This window comes from Eulemur rufifrons, chromosome 2 (assembly GCF_041146395.1).
Source record: "Eulemur rufifrons isolate Redbay chromosome 2, OSU_ERuf_1, whole genome shotgun sequence".
Taxonomy (NCBI): Eukaryota; Metazoa; Chordata; class Mammalia; order Primates; family Lemuridae; genus Eulemur; species Eulemur rufifrons.
The window spans coordinates 83,662,818-83,690,049 of NC_090984.1; the positions used below are offsets into that span (position 1 = coordinate 83,662,818).

A 27,232-nucleotide genomic window follows, 5' to 3' on the forward strand; every position below is an offset into this window, starting at 1 on the left:
CTTGGCCCTCCATAAATATTTGCTACTGCAAGTCAAGTTCACATACCTCTTATTTCCACATGTCTCATGCCATATACCTCTATAACCTACCAAAAATAGAGCATGAGTGTGCAGAATTATCTTCATGCAGAAATGTTTACACAAGAAATGTCCCATCTCATCCGAAGGCCCCTCTCTGCTATTCTAAGTTCTTTAAGGCATTTATTTCCCAAATTCATAAGGTGAGATAATTGTGCGATTTCCCAACATCCAACAGGACCCTCAATAAAATAATTGTTACAACTAGTACTATGTGCCAAGAACCATTCTAAGTGCTTTACACATGTATATGCATTTAATCCTCACAATAACCCAATAACCCAATGAGGTAAGTCGAATACTATCTCCATTTTACTTAATAGGCAACTACGTTACAGAGATGTTAAGTAACTTGGCAGAAGGTCACAAAGCTTATATGTAGTGAAGGTAGTATTCAAACCCAGGGAGTGTACTTAGAGAATTCACAACCATTAAACAGAATCTACAAAGGCAAGAAAATCTTCTAAAATGGTTTTAACAAGAGATAAAATAAGAAGGGGTTTCTGGTTAAACACTATATAAATAAAATGAAAATAAGTCAATTAGAATATTTAAAACTGCAGTTCAAATTTATGTTTCAGGTTTACATAGTATTTGAAAGATAACTGTGGATTACATTTTATGGAGCTCTTAGTATAGTCATTCTATTAACAACCAGGGATTCTGTTAATCCTTTTAACACCATATTTATGCAATACATTAACTCCTAAAAACAGGTAAGTAAACAAAGGTTAAGTGAGATTAAATAGTGTGTTAGGCAAAGCTAAAATAATTTGCCCAAGGTCATATATAACTACACAGTATCCAGGTCTTACTTAGACTAAGCTCTTAACCACTAACAAAATTCACCTTCTAAAGGCATTTGTCTAACCAGAATATTAAATTTATAGAAATACTCTCCATTTAGCAAAGTATATCTATTTTCCCGATGAGGAACCGTAAGCACAGATAAGGCGGTTGGTCACACAGCCCAAGGTCATACACCTAGAATATGGTAAAGTCAAATTTCTGACACAGAACTGCTGTCTCTCACAATCTATGCCCTATAACAAGGGCATTCTATCTGAGCAACAGAATTCATCACTACCTTCCATAAAACTTTTTAAATTGATACAACAATCATTTGCTTTTTTTCAAGTTATTTTTAATTTCAAAGGTTACAAAATTCTTAAATCTGAACCCAGGAACTACATTAAGGAACATTAAGCTGGGAGGCACTTATCCAATAGACAACTTCATCTACAATCAATAATGCTAGCACTTTACTGGTGTTTTATTCATAACCCTGAATGTTCCATTAAGAAAAAGATATCAAAAACATCATTACATTAATGCTTTGAAATTACAATTGATCTTTAAAATACGTATTTTTTAGTTACAGTATGATATAAAAATAAGACAGTTAAATATCTGAGAAAAGACTACAGATTCTAAAGAAAGTATCACCCCCTCTGGGTTGGAAGTTATCAGCTCAATAACCACGAAAGGTGTACAAGGGTCGCCCCAAGGATGCAATGATGCTGGCTGGTCCTTGTACATCTAGACAGTACAGTCTGAAACCCGAATCATGAATGAAAATGCAGATGTAATCCTCACATTTTAATCATTTACTGCTTATCTCCTTTTTAATCTCATATACACTAATTCACTTAAAAGCAGAATTACTGAAGTTGAGAGAATATCAGAAGATATTTTCAATTAATTTTCAAAACATTTTACTATGTAACTCTAGGTAAGCCACTATGAATAAATATGTAGAATATTCTCAAAGAAGGAAAGCAGACTAGGATTTGGATACTAACCCTTTTATTCACAAGAGTATAGTTGTATAATAGATATTTTTATTTAAAGAGATTTAGATATTGTTTACATATGTTCTAGTTTAGAGTGTTGCCATTATTTGAAGAACCATCTTCACAGAACCCTAATATATTACACATTACAAACGGAGGGGAACAAACTTAAATGAAGGCTTACTCTGTGATTATCTATATTGAGACTCTGAAAATTGAAAATCTACCTAGCCAGTAGGTTAGTCATTGGGGAAATGCAACTAAAATTGCAATGAGATACCACTACTGTTTATCAGAATGGCTAAAATTAAAACAAACAACAAAATAAACCCTGACAATAACAAGTGTCGGGGAGGACTTAGAGCAACTGGAACTCTCCCATAATGCTGAAGGCAAAATGATGTGGCCACTCTGGGAAAGTACGGCAGTTTCTTATAACTTTAAGCATGTACTTAGGACACTACTCAGCAATCCCACTCCTAGGTTGTTACCAATAAAAATATATATTCACATAAATGTGTACAGCAGTCTTAACTCATAATCTCCAAAAACTGGAAACAACCCAAATGCCCAATTGCTGAATGGATAAACTGTGGTACATATCCTTTCAATGGACTACTAGTCAACAATAAAAAAACTATTAACATACAAAGGAAACTCAAATGTATTATGTGAAGTGAAAGAAACCAGATTCTAGGAGCTAGATATTGTATGGTTCCATTTATAGGATATTCTAGAAAAGGCAAACTATTTTCAGAAGCTGGAGTTGAGATGGGCTGATTACAAAGAACACAAGGAAACTTTTTGGACTGTTGTAAGAGGTCTACATCTTGACTGTAGTAGTTCTACATGACCATGAGTATGTTGAAACTCAGAACATTATACTAAACAGGATGTATTTTACTACATATAAATTATACCTCAATAGGCCTGACATTAAGAAAATAATTACACTAACTACAAGGCTGTAGTAACCAAAACAGCATGGTACTGGCACAAAAATAGAGACATAGACCAATGGAATAGAACAGAGAACCCAGATATAAAACCATTCACATACTGCCATCTGATCTTTGACAAAGTGGACAGCAATATACACTAGGGAAAAGAATCACTACTCAATAAACGGTGCTGGGAAAATTGGACAGCCACATATAGAAGACTGAAACAGGATCCATCTCTCTCACCACTCACAAAAATTAATTCAAGACGGACAAACAAAATCTAAGACATGAAACCATAAGATTTTTAGCAGAAAACATTGGAAAAACTCTTCTACATGCACTAGTCAAAGAATTTATGAAGACCCCAAGGGCAATCACAGCAACAAAAATAAATAAATGAGACTTGATTAAATTGAAAAGCTTCTACACAGCCAAGGAAACAGTCAACAGAGCAAACAGACAACCTACAGAATGGGAGAAATGCAAATCAAAATCACAATGAGACAGAAGTCTTAGATATCTGAATTCATTTGCATGCTATACATCCAATAAAGGGCTAATAACCATAATCTACAAAGAACTCAAGCAAATTAGCAAATCAAACAACCCCATTAAAAAGTGGGCAAACCACATGAGCAGAAGCTTTCCAAAGGAAGACAGACCAATGGCCAATAAACAAGAAAAAGTGCTCAATGTCACTAATCATCAGAGAAACGCAAATCAAAACCACAAGGAGATATCACCTAACCCCAGTGAAATGGCTTTTATCAAAAAGTCCTAAAACAATATATGCTGGCATGGATGCGGAGAGAAAGGATCACTTATACAGTGTTGGTGGGACTGCAAACTAGTACGACCTTTATGGAAAATAGTACAGAGATTTCTCAAAGAACTAAAAGTAGACCTACCATTTGATCCAACAATCCAACCACTGGGTATTTATCCAAAGGAAAAAAAGTCATTTTATCAAAAAGACACTTGCACTCGAATGTTTATTTATTTTATTTTATTTTTTTTTTTTTGAGACAGAGTCTCACTCTGTTGCCCAGGCTAGAGTGAGTGCCGTGGCGTCAGCCTAGCTCACAGCAACCTCAGACTCCTGGGCTTAAGCGATCCTCCTGCCTCAGCCTCCCGAGTAGCTGGGACTACAGGCATGTGCCACCATGCCCAGCTAATTTTTTCTATATATATTTTTAGCTGTCTATATAATTTCTTTCTATTTTTAGTAGAGGGGGTCTTGCTCTTGCTCAGGCTGGTCTCCAACTCCTGAGCTCAAACGATCCACCCACCTCGGCCTCCCAGAGTGCTAGGATTACAGGCGTGAGCCACCGCGCCCCGCCTCAAATGTTTATTGCAACACAATTCACAATCACAAAGATGTGGAATCAACCCAAGTGCCTATCAGTTCATGAGTGGATTAATAAAATGTGGTTATGTATACCATGGAGTACTACTCAGCCATAAAAAATGAAGAAATACCTTTTGCAACAATCTGGATGGAACTGGAGACCCTTTTCCTAAATGAACTATGGCAAGAATGGAAAAACAAACACATGTACTCACTCTTAAATTGAAACTAACCAATCAGCACTCATCTCATGTGCATAGATGGAAGTAAAACTCCATGGAAATTGTGCAGGTGGGAGGGGGAGGGGATGGGCAAAAATTATACCCTAATGGGTACAATGTACATATACTATCTGGGTGATGGGCACACTTACAACTTTGACTCAAGCATTATAAAAACAATCCATGTAACCAAAACATTTGTAACACCATAAAATTCTAGGAAAAAAAAAGAAAAGAAAAAAACTTAATAGGAAAAAACAATTATATAATAATTATGCAAATAATTTAAGAATGAAATATAATGAATATGAATTTGTAACCACAAATCCAAGTGCAGAATGTTACATCTCTTAATTTAAAAAAAGAATTATTTTTAAAATATGTTTACCTCACACTGGACATATATACCATTTTTTAATGTACCATGGCATTAGCATTTTTATTTCAGTAAAATACTTAAATAAAAATACTACATACAGTAGCTGTTTTCTGAAACCACTTTCATTAGTTTCTAAATAGGCCCAATGTTTTCATGTGCCAAGAAACAATTTTATATCATTCCTTTGTTATAAATGAATAAAAATCATTGCTCTTATACAATGTATTAAGTAGAGAATTAATTTACTACTGATGCTTTCATGGGTATAAATTTTTCAAATCCCTGGAATACTATCATCCACTTATTGGTCCACTGCATTTCAGAAACCTTGTGAAACAGTACTTAAATAGCTTTGTTACATTACAGAGGCAGGTGTGTGTCTGGAAGTGGGTGAAGAGTGAATGATAGATATTTTTCTTATTGTTTGGGGGATGGGAACAGAAAGCAATCCCAAACTAAACACCTCTGAGAAGTACAATTCCCCACCAGTAAAGCTGGAACTTATTAATGTTAAATATTCTAGATTACATTTTAACCCCTTCAATATATGCAGCAACTTTCAACGCCACTTCAATATATGCAGCAACTTTCAACGCCACTGAGAAAGTAGTCAATCTCATTTGTATAGCACTAATAGTTTATATAAAGCAACTTCATGGGTATGATCTCATTTAATTCTCACCAAAACCTATGAGGAATTTTTTTTAATTTTTATTTTATAGAAGTCAAAACCCATTCAGTAGAATGAATTAGTTGCACAAAGATCATACAAACCAGTTAAGCAGCAGTTGTATTCAGATCTGACAAAAAAAGGCAACATGTTTCTTAATAATCTGTGTATCTATTAGTACCTACTACAGTCTGAGGACAGCTGACATTACAGGAAATCTGTATCTAACGATGTCTAAAAATATTATCCACAGTTTAATAGGAAGCTAAGAAGTAAACTAAATTTTAAAGATAAAGTATATGAAACAGAACCTATAAAAATATCACTCTGGCAAGTGAAATGCACTGACAAAGAACCTTATTTTAAAAAGATAAAACAATGTCTTGAAAGACAAAAGGCTGAAGAACTGTTCTGCAGGGTGGCCGTAAAGTTTGGAAATAGACACTATTATTTTACTTGTATCTTAATGCAGTATCAATAAGCCATTTATTATATATTCTCCTGTGGTTCCACACTTGGTGGCCATTCTGTATATTAAAGGAGATTAAGAGGCCAATTTGGTGACAACTAAATGTAGAATGAGATCCCAGATGGAAAAAAGCAAAGGCCATTACTGGGACAACTAACAAAATTTGAATATGGATGTATATTAGATTACGGTATTGAATCAATGTTAAATTTCCTAAATTTGAACATTGTACTGCAACTAGGTAAGAGAAGGTACTTGTTCTTAGGTGATACACACTTCAAGTACTGAGGGATGAAAGGTTAAGATGTCTGCAACTTACTCAAATGGCTCCAAAAAATGTGTTTGTGTATATAGAGAATTCAAATGGCAAAATGTTAACTAATGATCTAGATGAAGATTATACAGTGTTCACTAAGTCACTCCTTAAATTTGAAGTTTAAAATTTTAAAAAATTAAGTGCTGAAGATAAAAAGTAAAACTTTAAATAGTTTCTTTCGATTTTCTCCAATAGCTATTAGACATTTCCAACAAGGTCTTTTGTAAGGAAATGAATAAAACATACATTCCTTTTAGTATCTCTATAAGTAACTCTATTTGGAAACAGTTTTTATCTTAAAAAATTGGGTATTAGACATGGCAGCAAAAAAAAAAAACCCCACACATGACAGCAAATACCCCATAACATGTCCAAAGAATATCTCAAACTTTATTAGATGCCATAGAATGATAGTGAAATTTATGTACTGTCCTCTATTTTTAAGGAGCTTAAAATTTGCTAAGAAACAGATAAAATTCAATATCCATTTCCTATGAATCACTAACAGTATTCTAAACACCAGCTAAACCTGCTATCAGACTTGACTAAGACCCAATTCACTTTAACATTTTGCCATTAAGTGGTTCTCCCATGCCACCTCCAAAGATTTTTCAAAATTTCTTATAATTTTAATATATTTCACTATGAATGCAATGAGGATGCAGCATGTAGACATTTAATTTCCATAAACCCTCAGGAAGAAAAACAGGATTTCAACAGCATAGACACCATTTCACTAAAAAAGCCTATGCCTTCCCCAGGGAGCACTAAGCATGCGTCTGAGAAGGGAGCTGTCCAGTTACATATGCATCTCTCTCCCCGTGTGCATCTTGCCAAGCTCTGATCCTAGTGTTTAAAGTATTTTTTTGTGTAACAAAGCCCCTAACGCAAGCCAACTTCTTTGGCACTCAACTAAAGAGACTTATTTGTGGAGTTCCTAGAGGAAAAACTACCTATTTTCTACTTCTGTGAGATTCAATGGATGTATAGCATACTTAATGATCATTTTAAAGGATTTTTAGTATAATTTTACTACAATCTACTTCTTTTTTGGTCATGTGTGCAGACTTTACAACCTAACTTGATCCTAACATGCAACTCCAATATAAATGTACTTTTTTCATTATTACATGGCAAGAACATGGACACACTTAAAAGCAGGGACTACTTCTTTCCAAAGGCCACATTCAGAAACATAATCTTCAAATTTTCTAAGGCAACTCTATACATTTCTTTTTATTTATTCCTGAGTCCCCCAACTTGCATTTTTTTCCACTGGATTATTAACTGACCTGATCTAACCCAACTTCTACATTCCTCATACTCACAGAATCAGAGCAAGGAGAAACTTAGCAATCACCCAGCCTATTTTTCCCTCTAAGTTCATGGAGCTGGAGGTTGGACACTTCCATGCAGTGAGCTCCATATTACAGTAAGTACCTTACTCTCTACCTAAAATGAATTTTTATAGAAAGGTAGAAATTTAATTATATGTGAAAGTTTTAAAAAGATAATTTTTATAAAATGATACTAAAACTCACTGAACACCATCTCTTTGTTAAAGCTAATCATCTCTTTGTTATTCAGAGTCCTCAATGCTCACTAAACTCTGAATCCCACTGAGTATAAAGGTTTTCTTTAATCCTTCTCAATGGCTGCCAGAATCCCATAAAATTGGGATTTTTCCCAATTCTTTACAAAATTCATTTTTGAATACAATTATTTTAGTTTAATTCTCTAATGTCTTGTTTTTATAATCCTTATCCCTAATGTTTTATATTTTTTCTTTAAAAAACACTATACACATTTGAAATTTGTTTTTAATAAAAAAACCCCACTAAATTTTAAAAGTTCTATTTAAAGCTTTCAATTTTGATGTTTAAAATAAATGGGTGAAAATAACAATTTTTCATTTTCAAGATGAGGTATAAACATTGAGGGGATCAATTATTTGTCTAGTATCAGCATAGACTGAGTCACAGATGAAAAAGACTTTGTCATATCAGAATATAATTCCCTAAAGCTCACTTCCTCATGGCATATAGTCTTTATTTTCTTTTAAAAGATTAATGCAGAATGACAAATGTGTTTTATACTAAGACTGAAAAGAGAACTTGCAGATCTTTGAAATCATAAATCTAAGAATCATATTTTAATGACGATAACTGAGGTGCAAAAGTTCTTTATAAGATTCTAATTCAAGTTGACACATGAGGAGAAAAAAAAATTCTAACTAAATCCAAAGATATTGCTGACCCATACTGAGGAAACATTATTTACGTTTTTTGTCTTAATTAAAATGCCTCAGTCTGAGATAAACACTGTAGCTTCCCAAAAAGACTGATGCTCAAGGGCTGAACTGTAGAGCTAAGTCAACCTTTTTGATCACTGTCCTCTTTGAGAAACCAATGAAAGCAAATAAGCCTCTTCCCAGAAACTTCCATATGGGGACACACACAAATTTTAATACAATGTTGAGGAGTCACCCTGGGATCTATTAACTCCAGGGAAACAATTGCTGTCACCAACATTAAATGGGAAGACAAACTTAACATACAATAGTTCCAACGAGATTAGGAAGTTATCAGGCCATTTGGAGTTTGAAGATGTAGGTTAATGGTGCTGTACCTTCTGCTATAATTGCTCCAAGGTCATAGTAGCCTGATTCTGCTAATTGCCCATCATTGGTCTGAGACGCCAGACTCCTGTGCCATCTCATCCCTACGGTGTTCTCCATCTCTTATCTAGAATGCAAGCTCCTTTGATCCACCTTAGCCACTGTTGGCAAGCAGTCATCCAGTCTGCCCCTTAATACCTTCAGTGACATAACTCAGGGCTTCAAAAGGCAAGCCATTCCAGTTTCAGGCAACTCTAAAAAATTACAAAGTTCTTTTCTCATTTGACTAGCCTGGTTTGTGGATGTTTTCAATGCTTTCCTGCTGAATTTTTCTTCTATTTACTTGCCAACAGGTTAACAAAATAGTTTACTATTCAAAGTATCTTGTCCTAAAAACCAGGAGCAAAAAATTGTCTGACTTCACTTTTGCCAAACAGGAAAGTCAGAATTACGCTGAAAAGTACTTTCTATTTGGAACAAGCACAAGAGGAATCATATTTGTTCAATTCAAGAAAGATGCAAGGTTCCCATATGCACAGCACTTCCTACCTTGTTAGGCTTCTTTCTCTGCATAAAAAAATTTAAAATGCATCAGCGTTAAAAAAAATTAAGATTATAGTCACTTAAAATTAACATCAATTCTGTCTGCATACAATTTATTCTCCATATTTCTATTTATGACTGTGAATCTGTAATAAACAGTTCTAATCAATGCAAAATAAATATAGAAATCATTATTTATTCATTAAAGCCTGGCTTTCAAGAACTACAAGTTGTCTCAGTCACCTTCAACAGCTCCTTTTTTTTTTGCAATATACATAATATCTCATTGAGACCAATGTATTAAGGTCCATTTATCATATATTTGATAATCTCTGATACAAATGCTTGTTTCCTTTGAGAACAAAGGAAATATAAACATCATATTTGATATTGCCATCTTTAATTCCATACCAGTACTGGACAAAAAAGGTTCATACACATTTTGCAAACAGATATTTACCTATTCAAATCAGATAAAAACACTGTTAACCGCCAGTTAATTGGCTAAGCAATAGGGGGAAACCCAATTTCCAAAGGGCTACCTAGGAGGGCTCTCTTTCCTAGGCTATGTCTCCCAGAGCCAAACAATGAACAGTCTTAGGAGGAGGCTACCTTGTAAGGAGCTTCTCTTTGATCTTTCAATAATTAAGCTTCCTACAGCAGCAGAAGGCAGGCCCATCTAAATGAATTCTGCCTTATTTTGCAAATTGCATTAGATTGCTATTTCAGTAAGTTTATATGGTAGGTATGCAATAATCCCCTGATAAGAAATAGATTTTGTGATAAATAACCACTTCTCTACTTTTTCAGTGTGGCTTGAAGAATGAATGCTGTGTTTAAAAAAAACACCAAAGAAAGAAAGCCCCTCAAAAAAGCCCCCAAAACCAAAAAACAATTCCAGCCTAGAAAGACAATGCCACCACACATATCACCTTATCCCACAGCTGCATTATATACAAAAGACACTTTAAAGCTCATGAAAACAATCTTCTGAGCATTTCTCTTATGATAAAATGATCTATTTAGTTGATTCTTCCAGCTACAAAATGGTTTCATTCACGAAAAAAATGTGTAGTGCAAAATTCTTATACTTCGTATTGTAAGATACCCGATGATTTAAAACTGAGTCAGAATCTATCCAGTATGTGTTTATACTCAAGCAAATATTGTCGACTTCGAATTAATTTAATAAAGTGCTTTTTAACACAAAGTTATTTCACTGGCATGCTATTAATATAAAATTGAACGCTCGAAATAGTTTACTTCGAGCACGGTCTATGTAGACACCAAGTTTGTCAAACAGTGCCCCACCCCTCGTAAGAGTGGATGACTGGAACATTTTAATGCACTCCACCACGTAACAGTACAGCTACAAAAACTTCATACTGGCGCCAACAGTTGTACATTTACCAGTATGTTTATTCTTAAATGGATTTTGTATCAACCTCAATACCAAACGTCACCAACACTGAGGTATACTGAAGAAACAGATGACCACAGATCCTATATCACCCTCCCAACATTCATTTGCATACTTTCCTCATTTCTTTCACATGAAGTAGATAGATGTTAACAATTAAGGAATTCCCCGCCCCCGTAACTACGCAATTAAGTTTGTAATTGGAAGGCTCGAATCACATTATGAAAATTCAAAGAGTAACAAAACAAGATGCAAACAGGAACAGGTCTATTTGCTTAAATATCACAACATTTTAAATTTTTAAAAAAGCATGTGCGGGATGCCAAGATTTCCAGATTTCCAAAATCCGCCCCTCCCCCCGCCGCAAGTCTCTTTCCTCTCCTCCCCCCCTCCTTTCTGGGAAGTCGCGACTTTGACGCGGCTGGGATGCTACTCACCGAGTTTCTCCACCAACTTCAGCATCACCCCTCCAATGTGCACCTCCCCGGTCACTCTCAGGGTGACATCGCGGTTTAGGTCCGTTACATGGACACTCAGTTCCCACGTCCCGTCCGCATAGCAGCCATCTGGCATCCTTATCCCGTCCAGAGCCATGGCTCCTTCCTGCGAGCACGGAGGAAATGGCTCTCGTAAGCAAGCGTCACTCCCCCAAAGGCAGGCAAATCCCAGCGAATTCGCAGTGTCGGACGCGGGGTGGGAGAAAGTGAAGGACCCAGGGGGTTCCGCGCAAACTCCGGCGGGCAGCGATGTGGCCGGGCTGCGGGGAGCACTCTGCGCCCCGCGCCCCTGCCCGGCGGCCGCGCCGCGCTCACCCCCGCGGCGGTCCTCTAAGTCCGCGGCGGCCCCGGCGCCGCCCGTCCGCCCCGCACAGTCCCAGCCTAGCGGACCGCGGCGGGCTTCACCTGCCCGCCGGCCGGCCGCACCCCGGCCGGGAGAGACGCCGCCGGAGGCTTAACATTCCTCTTCCCTACCCGCGCTCCCCCTCAGATCCCAGCCCGGGCCCCGGCCCCTCACCGCGCGCTCCTCGCACTCCCGGCCTGGGGCCCGTGCGGCAGCAGGCGTGAGGGTGGCGGCTAGCTGGGCGGCGGCGGCGTCCGCGTCCCGCTCCACAGCCAGCCAACCGCTGCTCCGGGCCGGAGCCGCTAATGGAGTCCCGTCGCCGCGGCCCCTCGCCTGCTCCCCGCGCTCCACCCCTCTCTCCCCGCCCCCTCAGTCCGAGTCCAGCTGGGGCTGGGCGCGCCTGCTCCCTCCTCCCCCGCCCCGCTGAGCGGGCCGGAGCCGGAGCCGGTCCGGCCGGCCTCGCCCCCTCCCCCGCCCCCCCTCGCGGGTGCGCTCCGGGGAGGGGGCTGCGCGGCCTCCGGGGCGGGGGCGGGGCGGCGCGCGCGGCGGGGTGGGGGCTGCGCGGGGGGGGGCCGGGGGCGCCGGCGGCGGCGGCGGCGGCAATCTCAGCCCTGCGGAGTGCTGCCCTTTTATGGAAATGAAGGACCCAGCGCAGGGATTGAATCCAACATCCGGGCTCTCGGCGGCGGGCCCTGAGGAGGGGGAGCGGAGGGAGCGCGGGCGGCCTCCCCTGGGGGCACGGGTGGGCGGCGGGGCGCGCCTGTCCGCGCCCGGGGCTGCGGCTTTGCGGGGGCTCGCGTTAGTGGGTGTCTGTGCTCCCTGCCGGAGGAGGGGGCTTGCCCGTGAGAAACGGTCGCAGGAAATTCCCAGAGCAAGGTCGTTTTCGGGGAACAAAGTCCTCCCGCCCCCTCCCCACACCTGGAGTGAGTCCAAAAGTCTCAGGGCTGTGAGACGTGCCGCACCCCGGGAGCTGGAGAGAGGAATTTGGGATGTAGAAACTTTAAAAAGTAAATGCCCAAGCCAGCTCCATGAACATCCCACAAAAAAATGAGAAAACCCAAGAGGGAGGTGAACCACAAAAATTGCTTTGCAAGCAATGTCCGACACTATCAGCAACTCCTACTGGACTCCCAGGAGTTTGCAGGCGTCCTTAACTCATTCGGAAGCTCCCACCAGATACTAGTCAAACATGTTCTACGATGCTCTCGTTTGGGGGCAGGGGGAAGACACAACTCAGCTGTACGAATTTTACTGAGAAACCGTTTCCCCAGCCTCTCCAGCTCTTTGTACGTATTTGAACATTTTTACATGCGATTTAGAACTAACAGTGTATTAAAGCTTTCAGATGGATATACATCCTCCACTCCACCCTCAGCCACACCTTGAAGAATTTTAATAACTCTGGAACAGTGCCTGCAGGGACAGGGAAGAGCTTAAGAACTTTACCTGTTGAAGACTGACTAGTGATGGAGAACTGGTCCTTCTGTTCCCTACTTTTCTTGCACTTCCCCCATTTACTGTTGCTCTATGTTGAGGGGACTCGGTTCAGAAACAAGAAACCAGGGTAACTTCCGCTAGCAGATGCACGGCTCAAAAAATTTAGGTCAGAGAGACTCAGATAAGACACCTCTTAATTATAACACCCCAGTTTTAAAAGTCTTATAGTCTTCTTGAACTGTCTCAAACACTTTGAAAGGGAAGCCACCAGGCACTAACCCTTTGTTCGTTGACAAAACTGAGAAACAAGATTAGAGACCTCGAGAAAGCGGTGGGACCCTAAAAGGAGTGAAAGAAGCAAAATTTTGTCAGATGCCAGAGGTTTGGCACAAAAAAAATAGGGAAAACCACTACAGTGTTTTTAGCCAGTCATCATGGAGAAATTGATGCCTACAGTCTCTAGTCTCTCTACTCCTCCAATTATTTTTACTCATGGATGTCCCACATAGTTCACTTGCAAGCAGTGTGCCATGTCCAGAGAGGAGGGAGTGTTTATGTAAATTACGGTGTTGAAAGTATGTAGCAAAATGTTTTTGATAGAATAGGAAATTGTTTGTTAGGGTACAAAACTGTGCAAAAGTGGACATACAGCTGTAAAGTCACGAGCTTATTTATTTTTAAATATTCAGAGAAAAAAGACTGGAAGGATGGTGAGATCATGGGAGTTTTTTTTTTTTCATTCTATTCTTTATTTTCTACAAACTCAGAAACTTTGCATACAAGACTTTTCTATCACCACCTCAAAGTGCATCCAGCATCTCTGTTTTTCTGTACATTCCGTTAAAGAAACAATAGGTCTGTCCCATGGAGAAATCTCATTGTTGGGAAAATCCCCACTTTTAAAATGTACTTGTTTATTTCCCCACCTTATCCCCAAAAGATTTATGGCAATGTATAATGATGCATAAACTATGAGATAGCATACATAAGTGGCACAACGAGAAATAAAGATGGGTGGGGTTGAGGAGTTTAAGGGGCAGGGCAGATTTAAAATGGAACTGGGAATGAAGCTAAGAATTGTACTTTAATGACCTCTGCACATCTCCAGTAAGCTCTGAATAACTGTGGCTTCTCAAATATGTCTTTATAGAACCAAAAATATACTTGTCCCTCCAGAATATTCCCTTTCCTCGGACAAAATTGTTGAAGCTGACTGTTGTGGCTCAGAAACCCTTTTAATACAGATGGTCCCTGACTTACGATTTTTTTACTTTATGGTTGTGTGAAAGCCAAATGCTTTCAGTAAAAACTACAACTTCAAGTACCACTACAACCATTCTGTTTTTCATGTTTAGTACAGTATTCAACAAATTGCATGTGAGATTCAACACTTTATTATAACACAGGCTTTGTATTAAATGATTTTGTCCAACTATAGAGTAAAGTAAGTATTTTGAGCATATTTAAAGTATGCTAGGCTAAGCTATAACATAATGTTTGGTAGGTTAAGTGTATTAAATGCATTTTCAACTTATGATATTCTCAGTTTATGATGGTTTATTGGAATGTAACTCCATCATAAGTGCACTCAGTTTCCACATTCTAGTTGTTTTCCCACTCGCCAGTGAGAATTACTTTCTGACAACTCTCCACCGAGTGCCTGCTGCTCTGACTACTGTGCTATCTTTAATCCACTTCTATGAATGTTCCCTACATTTAGTGATGGGAGAATTTTAATATTATAAATAACTACCCCATTTCTTAACATTTGAAATAGCTTAATTGTAGCTTTATAAGAGGCTTTACTAGCTTTAGAAAGTCAGCAGTTATGTTTAAGCAATATCATGCACAGGAAGGCAGACGCCCTCAGTTAAGTACCATTGGAGGAATAATTAGATTAGAATGAGCGCAACTGGAAGCTTTAGACCCTCTTTTTGAGTATTTCAAGCTGTTGTTTGCTTTGAAGATTAAAGAGGAGTCAGACTCGAATCTCTGAAACTGAAATTTTTTTTTCTAGTTTATCAAATGAGGCCTTCAAGTGCATTTCTTAAATGTTTACTTCCACCTAAGGTTTTCCAATGTATTCAAATGTAGAAATCCCCCACTAGAACCACTAAGACAATGCAATACTTGTGGTACTTACATCATACTGAAAAGTAGCCGAGAACTCCAGTGTTTGGAAGAACAGCTCAAGCATTGAAAGCAGCAATATCCAAATAAGGTACCAAGCACTGAACTTAGATTTAGACCAAACGATACCTCACAGATCTGCCGTCAAATACAGCCCTTGGGCTCGGTAATCCTCAAGTTGACTTTAGCTTTTTCTCTGAACTTGTTTACGCTGTGCTTTATATTTCTAACAGGTTAATACAAAATATAACCACTGGGTTTGAAAGAAGGAGAGAGGTTGGGGGCAAAAGAAAATAAGAGAAGGTTTGTATGAGTGTGAATGTGTTGTGGGGGGGGGGCTTAAGAAATGCAAATGAGGTCAGCAAGATGAAACATGAATTATTTCTGTCAAATACCAGGTGAGCAGAATTCTCTCTTTGTCCCAGGGATTGCCCCAAATGGAACATGCCAATAAAGCTACTAAGGAGGTAGAAATCAAGGGGGCTGGGGTTTGATCTAAGAATGGAAAGGAAGGATGCAGAAGCCACTTTTTGATTAGAACTGAGTAGTCACTGTAATTAAGAAAAGGACTGGCAAACTGAGAAACAAGGAACATTTGGTAGGAATAGGGCTATTTTTACATGGACTGAAAGAAGGTCTCTGAGATAACAATGAAATCTCTACTTCCAGGGGAAAAAAATGCACTGCTTGCATTTACTGCTTTTGTTACAGAAAGTTTATTGTAGAAAACCATGCTGGGTGATACTTTTTTCCCCTGTGACTTAAGTTTGAATATCATGATTCTTGTGAAATGTTTGAACCACCACAATAATATAAATGTTCACACACCCCTGCACAAACATAGTAGCTAATTGTGAACTTATCACAGGGTAGGGCATTGAGACAGATATGTAGAATGTATAACACATGTCATAAGCTCTTAAGGAACATCTATCTAATGCAGGAGGCTTATATTTAAAATGTCAGGATATCCACATACAAAAAAATGAATTTAGACCTCTACCTCACACCATACACAAAAATTGACTACAAATGGATCATAGACTTAAACATAAGGTCTAAAATTATAACATTCTAAGAAGAAAACATAGGCCTAAACCTTTGCAACCTTAGGAAAAGCAGTGGCTTCTTAGACAAGACATTAAAGCATAAGCAACAAAAGAAAGAATAAATTGAATTTTGTCAAAATTTAAAATAACTGGCTGGTCGTGGTGGCTCGCACCTGTAATCCTGGCACTCTGGGAGGCTGAGGTGGGAGGATTGCTTGAGCTCAGGAGTTCGAGACCAGCCTGAGCAAGAGTAAGACCCCATCTCTACTAAAAATAGAAAGAAAGTAGCTGGACAACTAAAAATATATATAGAAAAAATTAGCCAGGCATGGTGGCACATGCCTAGAGTCCCAGCTACTCAGAAGGCTGAAGCAGAAGGATTGCTTGAGCCCAGGAAGTTGAGGTTGCTGTGAGCTAGGCTGATGCCACGGCACTCCAGCCTGGTCAACAGAGTGAGACTCTGTCTCAAAAAATAAAATAAAATAAAACAAAATAATCATTTTTCAAAGGACAGCAACAAAATGGGAAAAAGCACCTTATAGACTGGGAAAATGACTTGCATATTATATTATATCTTTTAAGGAACTTGTCTCTAAAATATATAAAGAATTATTATGACCCAACAATAACCCAAGACAAATAACCCAATTAAAAATGGGCAAAGAATATGAATAGACAGTTCTTAAAAGAAGATACACAAATGGCCAATAAGCACATAAAGAGCACATCATTCATCATCAGAAAAATGCAAATCAAAACCACAATGAGATAACATTTCATGCCCATGAGAATGACTATAATAAGAAAGATAGGCCGGGCGCGGTGGCTCACGCCTGTAATCCTAGCACTCTGGGAGGCCGAGGTGGGCGGATCGTTTGAGCTCAGGAGTTCGAGACCAGCCTGAGCAAGAGCGAGACCCCACCTCTACTAAAAATAGAAAGAAATTATATGGACAGCTAAAAATATATATAGAAAAAAAAAATTAGCCGGGCATGGTGGCGCATGCCTGTAGTCCCAGCTACTCGGGAGGCTGAGACAGGAGGATCGCTTGAGCTCAGGAGTTTGAGGTTGCTGTGAGCTAGGCTGACGCCACGGCACTCACTCTAGCCTGGGCAACAGAGTGAGACTCTGTCTCAAAAAAAAAAAAAAAAAAAAAAAGAAAGATAATTACAAGTGTTGGCTAGGATGTGGAAAAATTGCAACCCTTATACACTGCTGGTAGGAATACAAATGGTCAGTTGCTTTGAAAAACAGTTTGGCAGTTCCTCAAAAAGTTAAACATAGAGTTACCCTATATTATTGTCTAAATGTTTGTGTCCTCCCCAAATTCATATATTGAAATCCTAACCCCAAAGGATGGTATTAAGAGGTAAGACCTTTGATAAAATTGTGAGGGCTCCCTTTGGGTAAATCACTAATCCCTTTTTTGAGGGGATTAGTGCCCTAATAAAAGAAGCCAAAGGGAGCTCATTCACCCTTTCCACCATGTGAGGTCACAGCTAGAAGGCACCATCTATGAACTAGAAAGCAGCCCTCACCAGACACAAATCTGTTGGTGTCTTGATCTTGGACTTCCTAGCCTCCAGAACTGTGAGAAATAAATTTCTGTTGTTTATAAGCCACCCAGTTTATGGTATTTTGTTATAGCAGCACAAACGAACTAAGACACCACATAAGCCAGCAGTTCTACTCCTAGGTATAGACCCAAGAGAATTGAAAACATATGTCCACATAAAACTTTGCACATACATGAATATTTATAATGTCTAACAAAGATGGGAAAACTCAACTGTCTTTCGAGCAATGAATGGATAAACAAAATGTAGTATATCCATACAATGAAATATTATTCAGCCTAAGAAAAGAATGAAGTATTGATACATGCTACAAAATGGATGAACTTTGAAATTATGCTGAAATCATGAAATCAAGTGAACGAAGTCAGACACAAAAAGTCAAGTATCATATGATTCCATTTATATGAAATAACCAGAATAGGCAAAACCACAGAGACAGAAAGTAAATTAGTAGCTATTAGGAGCTGGGGAGGGAGGTGAGAAGAGAGTGGGAAGTACTACTAATGAGTGCAATGTTTATTTTGGGGGTGCTAACATGCTCTGAAGTTAGATAGTGGTGATGGTTGCACAAGTCTGTGAATATAGCATAAACCATTGAATTGTGCCTTGAACAGATTGAATTTTATGGCATGTGAATTATATCTTAACAAAGCTGTGATTTTAAAAGTGATTCATGAAAAAATCAGAAGGGAGGAAAAGGAGCAAAACAAAAAGGCTGAAGTACAGATCCATTTTTAAGGACAGTCATAGTCTAGGCTTTGAAAGAAGGTGAGTAACTAAGTCATGGAACGTTTTATGAAGAAGATAAAGCTAAGTGGACCTGAAGGAGTAGATGGAGTCAGGCCCATCAAGAGAAGTAGTATGGAAAAACCACAAGGGAGAAGTAAGCATGATGTGTTCAGCAGCCAGGAGAAGAGAGGAAGAAATGCCAAGGAAATGCTCAGGGGAAGAGTGAGCACAGAGTGAGGCCAGACCAGGAAGGATGGAAATTTAGTCTCTGAGGTTAAGGACAGGGAGCCATTTAAAAGTTGGTGCATGGTATTTCATGAAAGCAATGTTCAAATAGATTAATCTGGTAAAAACATGCAGGATGGATTGAAAGAGTTTGGAATCTGGAAGGTTGGTTTGGAATCTGTTTATAACTTAGATCTGAGAAAAAACATTTGGCTGATAAGGTAAGCAATAGAGGGCAGAGGGTGCAGAGGATTTCAAAAACCTTATTAGCAAAAAAGCTTCAGAGTATTTTCGATGTTCCAGGTGCAGTGCGGAGCACTTTAAATGTTCCTCACAATAACCCCAGGTTTTTATTACTATCCTTAGTAAATGTGAGTTAACTGATGGCTAGATTGGTTATTTGGTTACATAACTTGTCTTAAGCCTTGCAGCTGGTATGTGGAAGAACTGCAATTAAAACCTAGGTTTGAAAAAAAGATGGTTGCAGTGAAGCTACTGAACTGGGAAACAAAAGTTGAGAGGAGCCGATTTCAGGGAACAAGGGAAGGATGAAGAGTTTTTAAAAAGAAATATTGAATTTGGGGTGAAAGCATCATATCCAGTGGAAACATTTAGAGAGCATTTAAATGAATAGTCTGGCAGTCTTGTGAGAAGATCAGATCACATGGAGAAATCATTAACGTAAAGACAGGCCTTAATGGATGGCTCAGCACCCCCAAATGAGGCTGACCCTTGGGGAACTGCTCCCCAAAGGCAGAAGCAGGAAGAAGAGCCATCCAAGGTAACAGAGAAGAAAGGATCAGAGCTAAGAAAAGAATCAGGTTAGCCCAGTGTCAGGCAAGCCAAAAAAGAAGAAGAAAGAAGAAAGGAAAGAGGCTGGGCGCGGTGGCTCACGCCTGTAATCCTAGCACTCTGGGATGCCGAGGCAGGCGGATCGTCTGAGCTCAGAAGTTCGAGACCAGCCTGAGCCAGAGCGAGACCCCCGTCTCTACTAAAAATAGAAAGAAATTAGCCAAATAACTAAAATATATATACAAAAAATTAGCCGGGCATGGTGACACATGCCTATAGTCCCAGCTACTTGGGAGGCTGAGGCAGAAGGATCATTTGAGCCCAGGAGTTTGAGGTTGCTGTGAGCTAGGCTGACACCATGACACTCTAGCCTGGGGAATAGAGTGAGACTGTGTCTCACAAAAAAAAAAAAAAAAAAAAAGGAGAGAAAGAAAGAAATTATTTCAAGAAAGAGAAAGGGTAGTTAGTCAGCAGTATCAAATGACAGAAAAGTTCAGGAGAATAGTTAATCTTGCAGAGGAGAATTCTAGAGCTGACTGAAAACAGATTTCAAAGAGTTAAAGAAGAAAAAGGGAAGTTTGGCAGAGAAAGGAAAGCAAGAAATAAGATGGTAATTTGGGTGTGCAGTGGAAGCAAAGATGCCTTTTCAAAACAAAGGAGATCTGAGCATGAGTAAAGACTATGGAAAATATAAGGGGGAAATGTTTGCTTAAAATTAAAACCAAGATCCCTCACCAGGATAATTCCAAAGATTCAGGAGGAAATAGGAGAAGCCCTTGCCAAGCCAGAAGAAATACACATCAATTTGCAAGGATAGGATTGGGTTATTGGAAGGCTCTGACCGCTGTATAAAAGTGGAAAGGCACAGCAGGATAGGGTAAATTGGTCATAAACATATTTCAGCAAATACTGTCAATGTTAGTCAACGAGAGGGTGGGGCTGGCTGGGTTATTGTGCTGCTCAGATGGACGCGCTCCCAAGTCGGATCTGGGCCGGGATGTAAGGAAGGAAGGATGTGATGGAGCGATTATTTCAGTACAACTAGGGCAGAGATTCAGAGGCCCATAAAGGAAAACCAGTGGTGACAGCACAGATGCTAATCTGTCCAGCCTAGAGGTGCTGCTACACTCGTGAGTCACTGGAAGGCCACAGGCTGAAGGGCCAGTCCGCACAACTGCCTTCATCCTGCAACACAACAGAAACTCTGGCTTGACCAGTGCTTCCATGTTAAGAAACATGCTGGGTTCCTCCCTGATCTTCAGTGTTATTTATTTTCTAGGAGGTTCCTCCTAGTTTTGAGTGGCAGGTAAACTGCTGCCTCCAAAAGCCCATTCTGAGAAATGTTCTCTACCCTTTGTCCTTTGTATCACAATGTCCTCTTTAAATGCATAAACCCTCTATTCTTCCCAAACCAGGAGTGGCAGTTCCACTAAAAGAGCCAAACCAGAAAATCATCTACAATTCCAATTGCCCTAGGGCTACCTTGGTCCAACTTGGAAGGACAAAAGTGCTTTTTATGTACTAGCTTTTGGGAAGGTGCTCTCAGGTGACAGAGAGGGACCAGCAGCTGAACATTGCCATCTGGTGCCTGGGAGGTGTCACTGTAAACCTTTTCCCTCCCTTGAACTAAATGCAACAAATAATACATTAAGAACTTAGTAAACCAATGGAAAAAGTGTCCCTGCACCTATTAAAAGATACACTCTTCATAGAAATTCACAATATTCTATTAATACAACACGGATGAACCTTGAGGACATTATGTTAAGTGAAATAAGGCAGTCACAAAAAACAAATGCTGTATGATTCCACTCATACGAGGTACTTAGAGTAGTCAAAATCATAGAGACAGAAAATATTCAGTAGAATGATGGTTGCTAGGGACTGAGGGGAAAGAGGAACGGGGAGTTATCGTTTAATGGGTATCGAGTTTCACTTTTACAAGAGCTGTGGAGATGGATGGTGGTGATGGCGGCACAATATTGTGCATGTTTGTAAATACCACAGAACTGTTCACTTAAAAATGGTTAACATAGCAAATTTTGTTATATGTACTTTACCATAATAAAAAATTGAAGAAAAAAAGATAAACTCTTGATTTTTGGATCTCATCTTCTCTTTAGGACTGTCCTCTTGGAGGTAACCTATCCCCACATCATCAATGTTTCCTGCTTTATCTGATTCTCTCCTTGCTTCCAGATCATTCTCATCACCATATAAACAGACTCTACTATCTCCCATTTAAAGAAAGAAAAGAAAGAAAAATTTCTGTCTTGATCACATATATTCCTCCACTACACATTTACTGCTATGGTTCCCTTAAACACAAAACCACTCATATGAAATGCCTGTATGTAATATCTCTCCTTCCTCAATTCTAAATTACTTTTAAACTCACCTCCAAATTGGCATCTGAAGAAAACAAGACTATGTCGCTCCAAATTATGCCTCATTTTTTTCAGACTTGCACTGCAGCTCAATCAAAATATGCCTCTTTGACATAAAAATTATTTTTGAGCTGAAGGCAATTAAGAAGCAGCAAATGGAGGAAAAAGATCTATCAAACCCCTTTTCTTCCTAAAGACAGGATATAAATTCTCCTTTACTGGAGACAATTCTAGACTGTTATCAGTCCAGATATGGCACCAGAGGAATCTGCAAATGAACCTTACTTCCTTCATTTCCTCTCATAAACCTTTCCACAGTGTCCCGACCTTGGAAGCCTAAAACTGCTTTCCTTTGTCCTTTCCCTACAAATTTATTGTTCTTTGCTAAAGATGCTACATAAGCCAGAGTTCTAAGCCACTGACTTATTTTTCATTGAGGCTTCTCCCAGGTACTGTACTCTGCAGGTGTTAATAAACTTGTTTTTCTCTTATTAATCTGTCTTTTGTTATAGGTGTCCCACCTAAGAACTATGAGGTTTCTCTTTCCCAACATCTCTGTTTCTACCATACCACTGAAACTGTTTTTTAACATCACCAATGATCTCCATGTTGCAAAACAAATGCTGCCTTTTCCATCCTCTTTTTCAACCTCTCTTAGACACTTTTCCGCTCTTTTTCTAGACATGCACTCCTCTTTGAGTCTAGAAATTGCCATCTCATTGTTTTGCTTCTATCTCTCTGTGCTCTTTTTTCAGTCTTTCTTGCTGGCTACTTCTCTAGCTGGTATCTAAATTCAGCATCCTATAGAACTCTGTCTGGGATCTCTTTTCTTCTCTGTATCCATTCTCTCTCTAGCTGAGCTCCTCAGACCTTGAGGCTTAAAATTCCCAAATTTGGCTGATGAGTCTCAAATCTTTAGCTCAGACCTGTGTTTGGGGCTCCAGACTTGTAGATTTCTGTGTATGCAGTGGACGTTTCAAATTAACATGTGCAATGCAAGACTCTGGACTTTTCCTCCAATATCTATTCCTGCTCCAGCATTTTTCATCTCATCAGATGATATCGTCATTCACCCAATTGCTCAACCTAAATAGTTTTAGGAGTCAGCCTTGATTTTCCACTTTCCTTTACTTCCCTCCTGCAAAGACTCACCTAATACTAAGTCCTGTTTGTTTCTAAAATAGATTCCAAATTGATCCACTTCTCACCAGCTCCACCATCAGGCCCTAATCTTATCTGTTGTCTTCTCACTTGGATTACTTATTCAATAGCCTCCTGAGTGGTCGCTCTGATCTTCCCCCTCCTGTCCATTTTCTACACAGTAGCCAGAGTGATCCTTTAAATCTGTAATCACAGCACTTACTCTTTTCTTAGACACATCAGCAGCTTTCCATTCCACTTAGATTAGGATCCAAACTCCTTACCATGGCTTAAAAGGCCTCACATGATCTGGCCCCAACCCACCTCACTGAGGTCCTGCTCACCGCATCCTTACTCTTCCAGCCTAGCATATGCCATTCCCCCTGCCGGCAGGCTTTTCCCTGGCTCTTCCTGTGGCTCTCTGTTTCTGAGCCCCAACATCCTCCCTCGGAAAGGCTTCTCCTAGCCATGCAATCTGTAGTAGTCCTTGCTCTCCTTCCCCCCACCCCCAGTTACTTTCTATTTCTTCATCTGCTTTTTTTCACCTATAAAACTTATCAAAAATTTTAAATCGTCACATATTTGACTTTTTTAACTTATTTGTCTCCGTCCCACTCAGCCAACATTCCTTTCCACCATTATGTGAGCTCCGTGAAGGGAGGGACCTTCCAGTACCATCCATGGGCACCATTTCCACGTCATGGTCATTGTGAATGGAGGTGCCCATGGCTCCCTGCTTTCATCTGCTTTGTTCATAGCCATATCCCCCAAGCACCTAGCACAGTGCCTGGCACGTGACAGGTGCTCAAGAAATACTTGCTGAAAAATGAAAGAACGCGTGTGGGATCTATGCCTCCCAGAAAGTTAACTCTAGAAGGCTAATAGAACCAAGAGTATAAACACCACGTAGGCATATTGATGTGTTTCTCAGGCCCACATGCATATTTAGTAGTGTGGTACCTCTGATCTTTGAGCTGTAAGCAAGTGTATTAAGTATTAATACAAAAAGATGAGGACATAGATACTATCCTCCAGTCTTCTGTAAATCTGATCAGGTCTGTTTGTAACCATTCAGTGCCTTTGCTTTCCTCTCAGGACAAAGACCGACATCCTTAACATGGCCCCTGGGCCCTGACTGATCTGATCCCTGCTCATCTTGTTCTACTCTCCCTCCCTTTCAGCATATTCTTTCAGGTCCTCTAACCACAGACTCCCTCCTGCCTTTGTGGAAGGGTCTTTGTTCAAGGTTTCCTCCACCTAAATAGCTCAAGTTTCCCTCTGACTCTTTCTCTACTTGGTGACTATTATCTTTTAGATATATGTATGTGGCAGATACCATTGATGCTCTCCCCATAGTGGTCTAGAGAGTTTCCCATGAGATTGAGCCCCAGTTACCCACGGTGGTAATTTGCTCATTACCGGACCTTTTACTGGTTTTCCTTCCTTCCCTGTCTCTCTTCCCTACTGCTTCACGGAGCTTCCTGGGATCACCATAAGTCATTTGTACCCAAATCTTTATTTTAGGGTCTGCTTTTGGAGAAACCCAAATTAAGACACACAATGCAAATACCCCACATGAAGGGTGCCTCCCCTCCCCCCAAACTAGACCAATTCACTCAGCGACATGCTCTTTCTTTGCATCACAGCATTTTCCACAGTTTGGAATTAGATATTTGCATGATTCTTAGATGAATGTATGTCATCCCCACCTTGAAGGAATAGTGTCTATCCCATCCACTCCCCAACTTTTATTGTATCCTCAACACTTACCTGTGTGTGGCACAAAAATAGACACCCCATAAATGTTTGTTGAATGAATGACTGAATAAATGGCTAGTACCCTTTCAGTCATGACTTGCTCCAGGATTATCTGAGAAATGCTCAGGTTTTCATCATCTTCATGCCGTCTACATTTCAATACATTTTTCTTTTACATCCCTTCTAGTTTTCTCCTCCTTCCTTTCATAAAGTTCCATTTTTTCATTTCACGTTTAGGACAATGGCATTCTCCACGTAATACCATATACTATTCTCCCTTAATTTTGTCTGAGTTTATCTTTTAAAGTATATCCTTTCCAACTAAAACATTCATCTTTATATTCTAACTATGGAAAAGTGTCCTTTTGGAATAGGACTTTGTATTTCAAGCCACAACATTCTTTTTGACATCCATCCTCAAAGCCTATAAAGGTTTTTAATTGCAGGCTTCCATTGGCCTTCTCATTCCTGAAGGAAGCAGACATATGAATACATATTAAATAATTTTGCATTTCTGAGATTTAGTCAGCTCTCATAAATACGTTTGTGGGGGGTGGGGTGTGAGAGAGAGAGAGAGAAAATGGGAAAGAAAGGCCTTCCTCCTTTCCCCACACCTTTAAGTCTCTGCCCATTTGCGTTGCCTGCATTCAACAGAGGAGTTGATAATGTTCTTGTTTAGAGCCCAGATTATTTAGCTGGGATAGTTTTGCTAGGGGGCAGGGTTACTGTACTTAAGATTTGTGCCTATGTACAGCATGTTTTTTTGTGATAAGTATCCTATACCTAGGGCAGGCTCAACGTCTTTGTCTCTTTCATTCCATGTGGCTTCTGGAGACTCAGGCCCCTCCTATTTGGAGGAAAGAAATGAAATCTCACCTACATCTTACGCAGAAGCTACATTCTCCAATCCAGCCAAGGACCCCTTCCCTCTTTGTGGGAATATCAAGTGCTTGCTCAGCTCTTAATGAAGGAGAACTTTGTTTCGCAGGCTGCTCTTTCTTTTCCTGTGGTTAGAGCCAGCTGAGTATGAGGACTGCTTGGCTGTGCAGGATCTGGGCATTTCTGGGCCTCTGGTTTAATATACTCAAAAGAGGACCAGAACTTTACCTTGTTTTTTTTAGAAACTCTGAACAGTCATTTCAGAGCTTGTGCCATATGGGTTTTGCTTCTTGGCAGGATATTTAAAATATAATAAATAATAGAAAAGCCCCAATAAGTCTTCCAGTCTGTCTCCCCCAAACCAGAACAGGATCATTTCCTACATTAGGCTCATCAAATGCTTTATCTGATTTAATTTTTAATATTTTGGATGATGACTTTCACAATTTCCCTGAGGAGGCCATTTCATAATTTAATATTTACCTCCCAGACCAGGGAGTGTTTCCAGTAATCAGCTCAAATTTTTAAATTTCATCTTGTTCTCTCGGAGATTAAATATTCCCTCTCTGTGAAAAGTTAAATTTTTCAAATAGGATATTAGTATACCAACAATTCCCAGCAGGAAATCTATTTCTTTAGTCTGTTCAAAGAAATTAATACTCTTAACCATTTATTTTTATTGCTTTTCTGAACACATATCATTTTCTTCTATACTTTTATTTTCTATAAGAACTTATTTTCTAATTGTGTTCTCATTCTATTTAAAAATTTTTTTTTCTCTTTATCATTATAATTTTTTAATTGGCTATTTTTTATGGTGGCTTTTTTTGTGGGAAAATACACATAACAAAATTTACCATTGCAACCATTTTTTGGTCGTTTTAGCTTTTTATAATTAAAATTTTTAAATATATACAAAAGCTGAAATATAACATGCCCATCATCCAGCTTCAACTATTATTAATATTTAGCCTGTATTTTTCATCATTTTAACCATTTTTAAGTATACAATTCAGTGGCATTAAGTATATTCACATAGTTGGGCAACCATCACCACCATCCATCTCCAGACTTTTTCATCATCCCAAACTGACACTCTGAGCCGTTAAACAATACGTTCCCATTTCCCCAACCCCAGCCTCTGGGAACCACTATTCTACTTTCTGTCTCTATGAATTTGACTTTTCTAGGTACTTCATATAAGTTCATTATTCTTTTTTCAAAAGAACTAATACCTCTGAATTCTAATACGCAGTGATTTAAAATGACAGAAATAATAATAACCTTATTATAGCTCTTAGTTCAAGGGTGATACTCAAAATATTTAACAACTGGCATGGCAGGGGCACTGGGCGATTGGAATGAAGCCCAGCCTGGCCAGAGTGGGTGAACGAGGTAAAGGACAGCACGGCCAGACCACTGCTCACAGCTGCACGGCAATCCTTTATCCGTTACATAACTCATTCTAATGTTGCTATTTGCTTTGTGCCA

At 39.4% G+C, this 27,232-nt stretch overlaps 1 protein-coding gene across 2 annotated transcripts in view; it reads right to left on the bottom strand.

Annotated features, from left to right (window-relative positions):
• Window positions 1-11,994, bottom strand: part of FERMT2 (FERM domain containing kindlin 2) — a 78,437-nt gene extending 66,443 nt beyond the window's left edge. For both annotated transcript variants that reach the window (XM_069464925.1, XM_069464926.1), the window contains exons 1-2: window positions 11,813-11,994; window positions 11,236-11,401 (exon numbers count right to left, since the gene is read on the bottom strand). In XM_069464925.1, coding sequence (XP_069321026.1) covers window positions 11,236-11,392 — 157 coding nt within the window. In that variant the 5' untranslated portion in view covers window positions 11,393-11,401; window positions 11,813-11,994. The remainder of the gene's footprint in view (window positions 1-11,235; window positions 11,402-11,812) is intronic.
• Between the last annotated feature and the right edge of the window lie 15,238 nt (window positions 11,995-27,232).